This window comes from Lactuca saligna, chromosome 6 (genome assembly GCF_052625555.1).
Source record: "Lactuca saligna cultivar CGN05327 chromosome 6, ASM5262555v1, whole genome shotgun sequence".
Taxonomy (NCBI): Eukaryota; Viridiplantae; Streptophyta; class Magnoliopsida; order Asterales; family Asteraceae; genus Lactuca; species Lactuca saligna.
In genome coordinates this window covers 22342001-22356086 of record NC_136422.1, presented here as the reverse complement: position 1 = coordinate 22356086, position 14086 = coordinate 22342001, and the positions used below count along the sequence as shown (strand labels likewise).

The window sequence follows — 14086 nt, the reverse complement described above, 5'->3', positions numbered from 1 at the left end:
TTTAAACTGTATATGTATTTTATATCTACGAAAATGTTGGGGTAAAACATGGGTAGATGTAATAGGTGATGTGTGATAAAATGATGAGAGGCCTCGATGTTGTTGTTGTTGATCCAGTCATCTAGCGGAGTATAGATGACGACCACGGACTCTTCTAGACAGTCCAATGGAACACTAGCAGGTTCGCAACCTGTAGGTGTTGTGAACGATGTGTTCACCGGTGTACTCCATCCCCCACATGGTTGCCTATTAGGACATTTATTGCTGAGGAATCCCCTTAGCAGTAGTGTTCGTCCTGATGATGATCCTTAGGCTAGGTCCCTTATGATAGGTGTTTAGGGACATAAAGTGAGGATAACGGGAACGGGTAATCGGGTTATTGTTGATTGATGAAATTAATAAACTTATTTATTGTGGGTTGAAAACCCTATGTGCTCACCAGGCTCCCAAGCCTGACCCACTCAGTTTTATGTATTACAGGTAGTGGCGCTTGAGCATATATATGATGTTTGGACGAGGGATTACGGATATAGGCCTGTAGATATGAAATAATGTAGTAAGTCTTGTATTGTACTGTTTATGCTTTTGATCTGTACGAACATGACATCCCGAGTCTTTTAATGAAATACATTTCTATGGAAATGCTTTTGATAAATCTTTATCATGTTATTGTTTTGGGACAAATTCCGCAACACTTTTATTTAAAATGTTACTCTGATTTTTAAACAAAGCATAAACAAACCGGTCTTTTCTGGCCGTGATTTTGGGGATGTCACAGTTGGTATCAGAGCATTAGTTTAAGCGAACTAGGAATTTGTAGGATTTCTAGACTTAAACTTAGAATGCTAAGCGATGATTGTGAGGTGTGAGCACTAGCTTATTTTAGGAATTGTGCCTAAAATGCTTTTATGTGCTAAATGTTTTATGCATGATATGCTGTTATTTTGTTCGGGATCTATGGTCTGTTGCCGACCGGATCTGGAACCTTATGTGTTTAGGATTCTAAACGTACGACTACGATATTAGAACTAGCATGTAAACGTGTCGGAGTGATAAGGACGATTTAAAACGTCTCTCCTAAATAAAGATCTAAATCCACCTTATTCGGTATATAGATCAAGATGGTAAGGACCCGTAGCGGAAACGTAAACGCAAATGGGAACGGACACCAACCCCCTGTGATCGAGCAAATACCAGTTGTGGAAGCCGCTGCCGGACCAATAACGATGGCCGGAGTGCAAGCGATGATCCAGGCAATGTTGGATCGTCAAATGGAGGAAACCAGGCGTTTGCTCCAGCAAAATCGAGAGGAAGCGACTATTCAGCTCGAACAGCCCGAGTTGAACGAAGGGCAGACTGAAGAAGGAAACTACAGTGGGACTATTGGTCAAGCCAACCCACCGATAGTTAGGAAAAACCACCAGGATGGAGGAAATGATGGACGTGGATGCAAATACAAGGATTTCATGGTATCCAAGCCACCGAGTCTATCCGGAAGCCCGACGCCGGTGGAAGTCATGAACTGGATCTCTGAGATGGAGACAATGTTTGAGAGTTGCGAGTGTAGCAATAGGCAGAAGACTGCTCTTGCAGTTCCTCTATTGAAATCTGGAGTACTAAGCTGGTGGAAGCTATTAGCTGATTCAATGCCCAAAGGTGAAGCAAGCAAAATGTCGTGGGAGGATTTTCTGGTACAGTTGAAGATGCAATACTGCTCTGAGCAGGATCTTCTGGAGATCAGCAACGAATTCCAGAATCTGAAGAAGGGAAGAATGAGCGTTACTGAATACGCTGCAAGCTTTACTGAGAAAATGAAGCTTGTTCCTCACCTCGTCCCAACTGAACTCTCCAAGGTTAACAAATTTGCCCTCGGATTACCAGCGGACTTCGGTCCAATGGTCAAGCAAACTACCACTCTAAAAGCTGCCATCTGGGCTGCTAAGAATGTGGAGACACAGATACGAGAAAAGGGTCTGGAGAGAGCGGAAGTGGGAGAGAAACGGAAATTTGACGGATCCTCGAGGTCCAGTAAGAAAGGTAGATTCTCGAAGTCTAGTTCGAGAGGAGGAGGATCAGAAGCAAAGTGGTGTGACAAGTGCAAGAAGAAGCACTCTGGGAAGTGTGATGGAGGGGTCACTTGTTACAAATGCGGAAAGCCTGGGCACTATGCCAACGAATGCACCCTTAACCAGAAGGCCTGTTATGGGTGTAATGAAGAAGGGCACATTTTGAAGGACTGCCCGAAGAAGAAGGAGGCAGGAAGACCCAACATACCACCAAAGCCGAAGGCGAGAGCCTTCCAGATGACGCTCGAGGCTGCAAAGGAGGCAGCAGACGTCGCTTCAGGTACCTTTCTTGTAAATGGTTTGCCTGCAAATATACTGTTTGATTCCGGAGCCAACTACTCCTTTGTGTCGCATAAATTTAGTGCGAAATTAGCATTACCTGTAGAAAAACTTGATAACGCCCTAATTGTAGAAGTTGCCAGTGGCAAATTCGTACCTGTTAGTAATCGTATTAGGAACATCGTCATTGACCTAAACGGAAACGAATTCCAGGAGGAACTATTACCCATAGAGTTAAACGGTTTCGACATCGTTTTGGGTATGGATTGGCTTAGCGCCAACGATGCCGAGATATTATGCCGAAAGAAGATAGTTAGGATAAACCCACCCGGAAAGGAATCATTTATGGTGTACGGGGACAAACGTAGAGTGAGTTCTGGAATCATATCCTTGATGAAAGCTAGGAAATGTTTGTCCAAGGGATGTGCATCGTACTTGGCATTCGTAATCGATGCTAAGAAAGAAAAGAAAGAGGTGCAGAATATACCGGTTGTGTGCGATTATCCGGAAGTCTTTCCCGAAGATCTTCCTGGATTACCACCTGATAGGCAAGTAGAATTTCATATAGACTTATTACCAGGAACAACACCGATAGCAAAGGCACCTTACCGATTAGCACCGACGGAGATGAAGGAGCTCATGATGCAACTTCAGGAGCTGTTGGATAGCGGTTTCATTCGACCTAGTTCATCACCCTGGGGAGCTCCGGTGTTATTCGTGAAGAAGAAGGACGGAAGCATGAGGATGTGCATAGACTACCGAGAGTTGAATAAGGCAACGGTGAAGAACAAGTATCCATTACCGAGGATTGATGATCTATTCGATCAGCTGCAAGGTTCGAGCTACTTCTCAAAGATCGATCTTAGGTCAGGATATCATCAGCTGAAAGTGAGAGAGCAGGATATTGAGAAGACTGCATTTAGAACAAGATATGGACACTACGAGTTCTTGGTTATGTCGTTCGGACTAACCAATGCTCCCGCAGCATTCATGGATTTGATGAATAGGGTTTGTAAACCATTCCTCGATAAATCTGTGATAGTGTTCATCGACGACATTCTCATTTACTCGAAAAGCCAGGAGGAGCATGGCAAACATCTACGAGAAGTGTTGGAGGTGTTAAAGAAGGAGAAGCTTTTTGCAAAGTTCTCCAAATGCGACTTTTGGATACGGGAAGTCCAATTCTTGGGTCATGTTGTTAACCAAGAAGGAATAATGGTTGACCCCGCCAAGATCGAAGCTGTAATGAAGTGGGAACGTCCGAAGAATCCCACGGAGATTCGAAGCTTTCTAGGATTAGCTGGATATTACCGACGATTTATCCAAGGCTCTTCTTTGATAGTTGCTCCATTAACAGCTTTGACCTATAAAGGAGCTACGTATACATGGAGTGAGAAACACGATGAGGCGTTCGAGAAGCTAAAGAAGAAGTTATGTGAAGCGCCGATACTTTCTCTACCCGATGGAGTCGAAGATTTCGCAGTTTATAGTGATGCATCTGGAGTCGGGTTAGGTTGTGTTCTGACCCAAAGAGAAAAGGTGATAGCATACGCATCTCGACAATTGAAAGAGCACGAAAAGAACTACCCCACTCATGATCTGGAGTTGGCAGCGGTAGTATTCGCCTTAAAGATATGGAGGCATTACCTCTACGGCACGAAGTGCAAGCTCTTCACTGATCATAAGAGTCTCCAGTATCTCTTTAATCAGAAGGAGTTGAACATGAGGCAACGACGCTGGCTAGAACTTCTCAAGGACTACGACTGTGAGATACTTTACCACCCAGGTAAAGCAAATATTGTTGCTGATGCTCTCAGTCGGAAAGTCAATCTTGAAAGAAGAAGGCCAAGAGCGTTAAGAATTGAAGTCGTCTCGACGATTGTGGAAAGTATCAGGAAAGCTCAAGAAGAAGCCTTAGAAAAGAATGACCGAAAGGAAGAACGTTTGGGAAAAACGTTAGTGTTCGGTACGAACAGTCGAGGACTGAAGGTATTCCAAGATCGAATTTGGGTACCTAAGACGGGAGGAATAAGAGATCTTCTAATGGAAGAAGCACACAAGACCATGTACTCGATTCATCCCGGTAGCACTAAAATGTATAGGGACCTAAAACCCTACTACTGGTGGCCGACGATGAAGCTCGATGTTGCGAAGTATGTCGCTGAGTGCGTAACATGTGCGAGGGTTAAGGCACAACATCAAAAACCGTATGGGAGTTTAGAACCCTTACCTGTACCCATGGGTAAATGGGAAGACATCACCATGGATTTTGTGACTAAACTGCCCAGAACGAAGAATGGTCACGACATGATTTGGGTAGTCGTGGATCGTTTCACCAAGAGTGCACACTTCATAGCAGCCAACGAGAAGTGGTCTATGGATAAGCTCGCAAATGCTTACGTGAAGGAAATTGTAAGACTTCACGGTGTCCCTCTTACTATTGTGTCAGATCGTGATAGTCGTTTCACATCGAGGTTTTGGAGGAGTCTACAAGAGGAGTTGGGTACAAAGTTGTGTTTGAGTACTGCTTACCATCCGCAAACTGATGGTCAGAGTGAAAGAACGATTCAGACGTTGGAAGATATGCTGAGAGCATGTACCCTCGAATTCCAAGGGAATTGGGACGAGCACTTACCTCTGGTAGAATTTTCCTACAACAATAGTTTTCACTCGAGCATCAAGATGGCTCCTTATCAAGCCTTGTATGGGCAGAAGTGTCGTACGCCGTCTTGTTGGCTTGAAGCCGGAGAGAAGCAGTTTATGGGCCCCGAGATAGTCCATGAGACTGCTGAGAAATTGAAGGTGATTAGGGAAAGAATGTTAGCAGCTCAGGATCGTCAGAAGAGCTATGCCGACAAGAAAAGACGACCGATAACCTTCGAAGTTGGGGATTCCGTTTTACTTAAAGTCTCACCGTGGAAGGGACTTATACGATTTGGGAAACGAGGAAAGTTGAGTCCAAGGTTTATTGGACCATTCAAAGTTCTTCAGAGGATTGGGAACCAAGCTTACAAGTTGGAATTGCCCGAAGAACTCAATGGTATTCATAACACCTTCCATGTGTGTTATTTGAGGAAATTCATGGGAGATGTTCCTGACATAATTCCAATCTCGGAATTAAGGATGGATGAGAATAAAAGGCTGATCGAAGAGCCTGAGGCAATTATTGACCGTAAGACTAAGAAGTTACGACGCAAGATGGTCGACTTGGTGCTAGTCCGATGGAAACATTCGAATGGGCCGAATCTCACTTGGGAAACAGAGGATGACATGATGAGTCGCTATCCACATCTGTTTGCTGATGCATGATTCCGGGACGGAATCATCCTAAGGGGGTGAGAATTGTAACGCCCGGGTTTTCAGGGCTAAGCATTTTTGTCAATGTAATAGTCTAGGTCAACTATTGTAACTCTTTTTGAAGTAATAAATATGAAATATTTGAGTATTATGTGAATTATGTGTGTTTATGTGTTTATTATTTAATTATAAATGTATAATTAATAAAGAATAAAAATGAGCGTCAAAATTAAAGTGTGAGATAATCCCGATATCTCTACATAAAGTTGTAGAATATGTCTCAAGGTTTCCGTGCATATAAAGAATGCCGAAATCCGAGCTATAAAGAAGAAGTTATGGCCCGCCGAAGTTTTACGACAAAACCGGCACGACACCGGGAAACGTAAATAGTGAATTTACGATAGAAGACTTTTTAGCCTTAGCAATCTAAACAAAAGTCGTAGAATATGTTAAACTAAGAACATCGATAAAAAGAACGCCCAAATCTGACTTCGTATGAAGAAGTTATGATTTTTCTAAGATTCGGCTTAGCAGTGCACGGCCTGAAACTCGAATTTTAGTTCGAGCGGTTTTTGGCTTACGCAACATAAATGAAAGTTGAAGATCTCATTAATAGGAAATCAACGGTAAAAAGACAGACAAAAACAGAGTCCGTATGTAGAAGTTATTAATTTTACGCAGACGTTTAACAATATAATCTCCTTGTACTGTTAAATTTAAGATCGGTCGAGAATTAGCTGACGGTGTCAAAATGAAAGTTGTAGATCTTATTATTACCTACGCGTGGATATAAAGAACGTCAAAAACGGAGGTCGTATGTGAAAGTTACGGATTTTAGAAGTCGGAAGTGTGCTGTGCGAAAATGGGTGATGTGGCACAATCTTGGCCATTGCTTTCTCCCCAAGGCTTGCCACCAGATGGTAACATGTGGCACCAAGTTCAGCCACATTTCACCCTATAAATACCACCTCTCCCACCCTCATTTTCTTCACACCTTTCCCATTCTTTCTTCTCTTTACTCTCTCTCTCTCTAGAACCTCTCTCTAGCCCCGAAATCCCCCGAAAAGCCTAGGGAACCTCCCTAGCACGAGGCGGAAGCCCCGGAGTGCTCGAAGGCTCTGAGAAGAAGAGCTTTTCGGCTCGGGAACGCTGCTCCAAGCAAAGCCCGGTTTTCTATAAAACCCGCTGTAATTGAGCTACGCCTACGCTATTTTTAATATAACTTTTATTTAATTATAGTAACGTTATTAGGAACTTATAATAAATACTTGGGCTATTATTATGGGTTATATAAGTATTTTTTTGACGCTTATATAATAATAATAATAGCTAGACTATTAATTAGTCTCGACGAATAATAAACTAAACTCTAGTGGTAATAATACTAGGTTTCGTCGAAGAAAAATTCTTTTTAAGAAGCGAAGCGCTGTCTGAGTTCGGAATCACCACCTTTTCCGGTGAGTGCATAGTTACCTTCAACTTACACATAGATATGAAGTATTTTATATAAATTACGTGTTATGTGTGCATATTATCTGAATACTTGCTATCTATGCTAGATGAACGTTGTTATACATGTTTTCAATGATTTAAACTGTATATGTATTTTATATCTACGAAAATGTTGGGGTAAAACATGGGTAGATGTAATAGGTGATGTGTGATAAAATGATGAGAGGCCTCGATGTTGTTGTTGTTGATCCAGTCATCTAGCGGAGTATAGATGACGACCACAGACTCTTCTAGACAGTCCAGTGGAACACTAGCAGGTTCGCAACCTGTAGGTGTTGTGAACGATGTGTTCACCGGTGTACTCCATCCCCCACATGGTTGCCTATTAGGACATTTATTGCTGAGGAATCCCCTTAGCAGTAGTGTTCGTCCTGATGATGATCCTTAGGCTAGGTCCCTTATGATAGGTGTTTAGGGACGTAAAGTGAGGATAACGGGAACGGGTAATCGGGTTATTGTTGATTGATGAAATTAATAAACTTATTTATTGTGGGTTGAAAACCCTATGTGCTCACCAGGCTCCCAAGCCTGACCCACTCAGTTTTATGTATTACAGGTAGTGGCGCTTGAGCATATATATGATGTTTGGACGAGGGATTACGGATATAGGCCTGTAGATATGAAATAATGTAGTAAGGCTTGTATTGTACTGTTTATGCTTTTGATCTGTACGAACATGACATCCCGAGTCTTTTAATGAAATACATTTCTATGGAAATGCTTTTGATAAATCTTTATCATGTTATTGTTTTGGGACAAATTCCGCAACACTTTTATTTAAAATGTTACTCTGATTTTTAAACAAAGCATAAACAAACCGGTCTTTTCTGGCCGTGATTTTGGGGATGTCACAAGATAAGACAGATTAGCCCGGGTGCTTATGAACATCTAATGGCAAGGGAGCCAAATACATGGTGCATGGCTTTCTTTTCCACTGGATTGGCCTGTGAGGCTGTAGAAAATGGTATGGCAGAATGCTTCAATGCAGTTATACTTGATGCTAGGAAGAAGCCACTACTGACCATGCTTGAAAAGATAAGGCTATATATGATGGATAGGTTTTACAACCTCAAGGAGTTAGCTGAAAAATGGGAAGGAGATGTGTGTCCATCTGCAATTAAGAAAATGGAAGAATTTGGTGAGGACTTGAAGTAAGTTCTCCTTGTTTTGTATACATTTATGCTAAGTTATTAATAACTTTTATGCTAATTTAGTAACAACTTTTATTTGCAGGTTTTGGAGGGTACACCCTAGTGGACAAAATGAATTTGAAGTTAGAAATGGTCTTGAATCATATGGAGTCAACATAGAGAAAAGGAGTTGTGCATGTAGACTTTGGGATGTATCAAGGATACCATGTGTCCATGCCCAAGCATCTATCATGTTAACTCATCAGGATCCAAAGACATTTATCAGCAAGTGGTTTGGTAAGGCAATGTACATTTCAAGTTATAGTTATAACATTCTACCTATTAATGGCAGCAATTTATGGACAGAAGCTCCTTATATTAAGCCCTTACCCCCTTAGAGAGGAGGATGCCAGGCAGGCTTACTGTGAAAAGGAAAAGGCATGTATCAGAGAGGGATGACAAGTTCTCTCAAGTGTCCTCAAAGGGCAGAACTGTCCAATGTCAAAACTATCAACAAAAGGGGCACAACAAGAAAACCTGTAAAAATCCACATGTTGAACCAGATCCTAAACCCAATAAGAAAATAGGCAGGCCAAGATTGGACCCTAGTCTAACCCAATGGACAAGACGTGGTAGAGGGGGGACAAGGGGAAATAGAGGAGGTGGTAGGGTACCTAGAGGTGGGGGTGGCTTTCATAGCTGGTTTGAAAGAGGTGAAACCTCAAATACAGTACCACCCCCAAAAAAGGTCAATGAAGAATATAATTCTGAAGAGATGGTGGATGTAGATGTGATGAGTGATGGAGATGGGCTGGATATGGCAGATATGGACTACATTACACAACAAATTACAGAGTTGAGGAAATCAGGTTACACTGATGTAGACATTATGAGATGCCTTGGAATTACAAAAGCTCATTTAGAAGAGTTTGGATATGTGGTAAGGTTTCATTTAGTGTTTATGTATATGATTAAGTGTTTTTTACTATTTTTTTTCTGTTTTAGGCTGCCAATGTTGAAGGTGGACTAGAAGGAGATGGACAGGGTAATGAAGAAGAAGGAGGACATGGATAAGGAGATGTAGTGGAAGGAGGTGGAGATGGAAAAGAAGGAGAAGGAGATGGAGAAAAAGAAGATAGAGAAGGAGATGAAGGAGATGGACAAGAAGAAGATGAAGAAGGTGTTCCAGTGAATGATCCAGTACAACAAGGGCATTTTGGGAATAATATGAAACAAAGAACAAGGAGACCCTCAGAGAGGATCATTCTTCAGAAGCTGAAAAAGAAGGTGGTTGACCCTCTTGGTATAGGAATGTGTGAAGATAGGGCATTAGTTATAGATTAGTGATAGGGGTTATCATCTTTTGGTTCATATTTTGTAAAAGGTGGTACTATGTAAACTGATGCATACCATCTTTTGGTTCATATTTTGCATACCACTTTGTGGTTCATATTTTGTAAATGGTGGTACATATCCACTTATATTGGTTCATATTTTGTAAACAATTACTGGTAATTAAGCAAGGGCATTAACCAATGGTCACAATTGATCAATGTCATATTTTATTTCAAGTTTGGTTGTGCAGGTTAGCCTTGGTTATTGACAGTTTTATTATTCATATGTGGTTCATAGTTGTGGTACTTTGATTTCACCATAATTCAATACAACATAAGTAAAATGTTCATTACATTGCAAAAGAAACAACATCGTACATAGTGACTACATATCCCAATACATTATCTTAAAATACAAACCAAAACATAAACCCAAAATAAACCAGAACATTGACCACCTGGGAACACCACCACCTGCACCTTGCACTTGAGCTGGAACAACTTCTACTACTGCTTCTTCCATTTGTTCTACAACATCTCCATTCCACCCATTGTGCAATTGTAAGAGCAAGTCCTTGTACCACTGATTAGGGAGTGGAGGATCCACCCAATCAAAGAATTTGCAATCTTTACTCGAATCCTGGATAATCCAAGATTAAAGAAAGAAAAAAAAAAAAAAACTAAAAGATGAAGAATTTCAACATTAACAACTAACCCTATAATTTGGGCATCCAATGAATCTTCTTCCAGGATTTCTTGTCTTCCATGAAGTCCACCTTCCAACTAAGTCACCGCAATCGCAATGTGTCCTTTGAGGAGGATTGAACCTTCGCATAACCTTGCTTCCAATAGATGAAGAAGACGACATTCTCGTCTTTTCCTTTGAAAAATACGAAGCTAGGGTTCATGGGGATTGATGGTATGGTGTTTAAGTAAGGTCGACAACTCCACATAAGCCTCTCATTTAATAAATCAGTGGTCCATGTAAGCATTTGGTGCCACTTCACCAAGTAAACCGGATGCACCGGCAGAAAAGGTCAATCGGGTCAATAAATGCCGGTAATTCGGGCTTTTGTGTCAAAAAAAAATTAGTTTGGGACTTTCGTGTCAATTGGATGAAAATATCGGGGCTTTACCATATATATCCCAAAACATATATGTATTTCTTTGATATAGATAATAATAGAACAAGAATATAAATAACTAAAATATTATAAAGACATATTGGGAATTTCAAATTAGGTATGGACAAAGCAAAATTTATTATGGACGAAACCACATAAAATTTTAGTTTTTGACTACCACCATTAGTAATTTTATTATTATTATTATTATTATTTTATATTTTTAAATTTTTAAATTTTTATTTTTATTTATTTATTTATTTATTTTTTTAATTATGCCATCTCATCATCTTTTCCTATGAATGAATGGTGGATATGTCTCCAACCAAAAGCACATAAAGGCCACACATACTAAATCACACATTATAACAAAGAAGATTTCTGGAAGCAGAGGAAAGAAGGAAAGCAAGCACAAATCGTTCAACAATGGCTACCATTTCATCATCTTTTCTACAAACTCTGAATCAACCATCCCCCATCTCATTTAAACCCAACCAAATCTCCAAAAACAGGGTTGTCTCCTTCAAGATTCAAGCTGCCAAGATTCCTGCTGGTGTATGCACCTTCTTTTCCTTACAATTACACCAATACAACATGTACCCAAATGAATTAAACTTATTTAAATCGATCTAAAGATCCTTATTGAGTTCAAATTTTGATAATCAGGTGGAAATGCCAAAATCACAGCCAACATTTAAAGCCCCTTTTCTTGGATTCACTAAAACTGCTGAGATATGGAACTCAAGAGCTTGTATGATTGGTCTCATCGGTACTTTTATCGTTGAACTGGTACTCAATCTCTCAAAAATTTTTGTATTAATGTATATGTGATTCAAAACTTATGATATTGTATGCGTTAATCGACTCTGTTTTTACCAGATCTTGAACAAAGGCGTACTTGAGATGATTGGAGTGGAGATTGGAAAAGGACTTGATATTCCCCTTTGAGAAGACTATTGATTTCCATTGTTTAGATTTTTTTTTTCTTTACTGAAAATACCTCTGAGATATGGAACTCAAGAGCTTGTATACTAAAAGTTATGTATCCATCTTTAGAAAAATATTTGTGTTTAGGCTCAATTTAATGAGCCAATCTTGCATTTTCAAATGCTTTCATTTGGGTGTGAGGGATTGACATCGTTTTTTTGCTAATAGGATCTTCAATCATAACATTATCCTTTACAAAATAATAGCCTAAATATGGTACAAATATCAACAGTTTTTGAATTAGCTCTATGATGCGATGTTGTCCAAGGATAAAAAGTTCAAGTCACTTAACAAAATAGAGTTTGTGTGGATCACCGTTCAAAAAAAAAAAAAAAAAAAAATACACCATATATTACAACCTCTTTATTTAAAAAAAAATATTACAAATATATTACTATATTTTTGGGCAAATTACACCATTTGTCCATCGTGCACATGTCAGAAAACCTGTTTAGTACCTATTTACAAAAATTAACTCAGACCGTTCCTCGTTTGGTTAATAATTGCACGCTTCATCCCTTGTTAGTTTAAATTTGTAAGCTTGCGAAACCTAAAATGACTATTATGCTTTTTTATATTTCTTTTCCATTTAATTTAATGTTATAATTAGTATTTTTAATTTAAAAATAAAAGAAAAAACAATATGGCCCCACTTCATACCCCCACCCCAACAGATCATCGGATGAACACCACCTGCATCTCTCAAACACCATACTTCCATCGCCACCTTTCCAATTCCACCCTTCTTCCTCAATCATATACCTTATACCACCTTAAAACCCACTACTAGCTTCCTACATCCTCCTTTGTCGGGTTACACCACCATCGAAACACCCTTGTTGCACCCCTGTTCATCGTCACAAACTGCAACCAACACCCACTTTAAACCTTACCTTCAAACTCGAAAAACCCACCTCAGTCGAACCACCTTCGTACAACCTGCACCATTCGAACATCATTAGTTCAATGCCTCCAAACAACAACTACCACCTGCCTTATACCACCCTCGAAGCCAACAATCTATACCCTAACCCCCCCCCCCCCCCCCCCCCCCCCCGTTTCTGAATTTTATCTTTACCAAAACCGCCTAGACAACAACTAAATCATCCGATGAAAACCATCTTAAACACCGCCCGAAATGTGATCACCTTTCCGTCTCCATTGTCGATGGAGAATATTTGGGTTCGATCTGAACCCGCTGCTTTGATCTGAATCTCCATCATCTTCGATTTATAAGTTTAGGGTTTAGTTTGGTTTCATTTGTAGGTTTAGGGTTCATTTTTTTAGGTTTGAGTAATGATTGGTGGTGGTTGCAGGAGGTGTTTACTGTCTATGAGACAGAGTGAGAGAGATGATTGATTGAATTCAAAGAAGAAGAAGAAAGAAAATTGGGGAAAGGATAAATCACAACTTACTTCGCTCTTTTCGATCTTCTGATTTTCTGCAAATCAAGAACAACAAAAATGAGAGGCGACTTAGGGTTGAGTGGAGATATGAGATGGTGGTGGTGATTGTGGTGTTGTTAATGATTCCACTTGCGATGGTGGTGCTGTTGATGATTCCATGTACAGTTCCTTATTGAGTTCTAGGGTTTGATCGAGGCGATTGGAGGATGATGAAGATCGATTGGTCTGATTTTGGTTTATCGCTTTGGGGTGAAGGTAAAGGCGGGGGTGATGGGGCTTTGCCAGCGTCAGGAGTGGCTGAGAATGAGGGGGGGAGAGAGAGAGAGAGAAAGAGAGAGAGAGAGAGAGAGAGAAGAATACGTAGGAGGGGGAAGCGGGGAGGGGTGGGTTCATGTATGTGTATTTATTGTTTTTTTTTCCTTTTTAAATCTAAAAATAATAAACAAATAAAAAGAAAATTAAATAATAAATAAATAAGGGCAAAATAGTCTTTTTATGTCCAAATGGACGAAACGTGCAAGTTTTAAATGAACGTGCAACGACCCAAAATTTTACTAAAAATTTTAAACTTTTAAAAACTAATTCAAGTGATCAAAATTATCCAAACATCAACATAGTTCACAAATTGTTTCAAATGAGTTCATATTAGAGTTCCCAGAAATCCAAAATCATAAAAATGTAAGGATGTGTGCGTTACGCCTTCGCCTTGCCATGGTCACCTGAAGTACCTGGAACAAAATCGATAAATGTAAGCTCGAAGGCGTAGTGAGTTACCCCAAAAATACCAACATATACTACACAACAAATAATAACAAACAACATGTAAAATGAGCCTTCAGCATGACTAGACCGCCTCCTCAGGGCCTACAACCTATCTGGACCGCTCTTGAGCCTTCGACATGATTGGACCGCCTCCTTAGGGCCTACAGCCTATCCGAACCGCTCGCTGGG

At 40.2% G+C, this 14086-nt stretch overlaps 1 protein-coding gene across 1 annotated transcript; it reads left to right on the top strand.

The window, feature by feature from the left end:
- The first annotated feature begins 11091 nt into the window (after window positions 1-11091).
- OHP (one helix protein) lies at window positions 11092-11850 on the top strand. The gene is made up of 3 exons (XM_078958790.1): window positions 11092-11297; window positions 11409-11531; window positions 11622-11850. Exons 1-3 carry the CDS (start codon window positions 11169-11171, stop codon window positions 11688-11690), a joined length of 321 nt encoding a protein of 106 aa, XP_078814916.1. The 5' UTR covers window positions 11092-11168; the 3' UTR covers window positions 11691-11850.
- Window positions 11851-14086: the final 2236 nt, after the last annotated feature.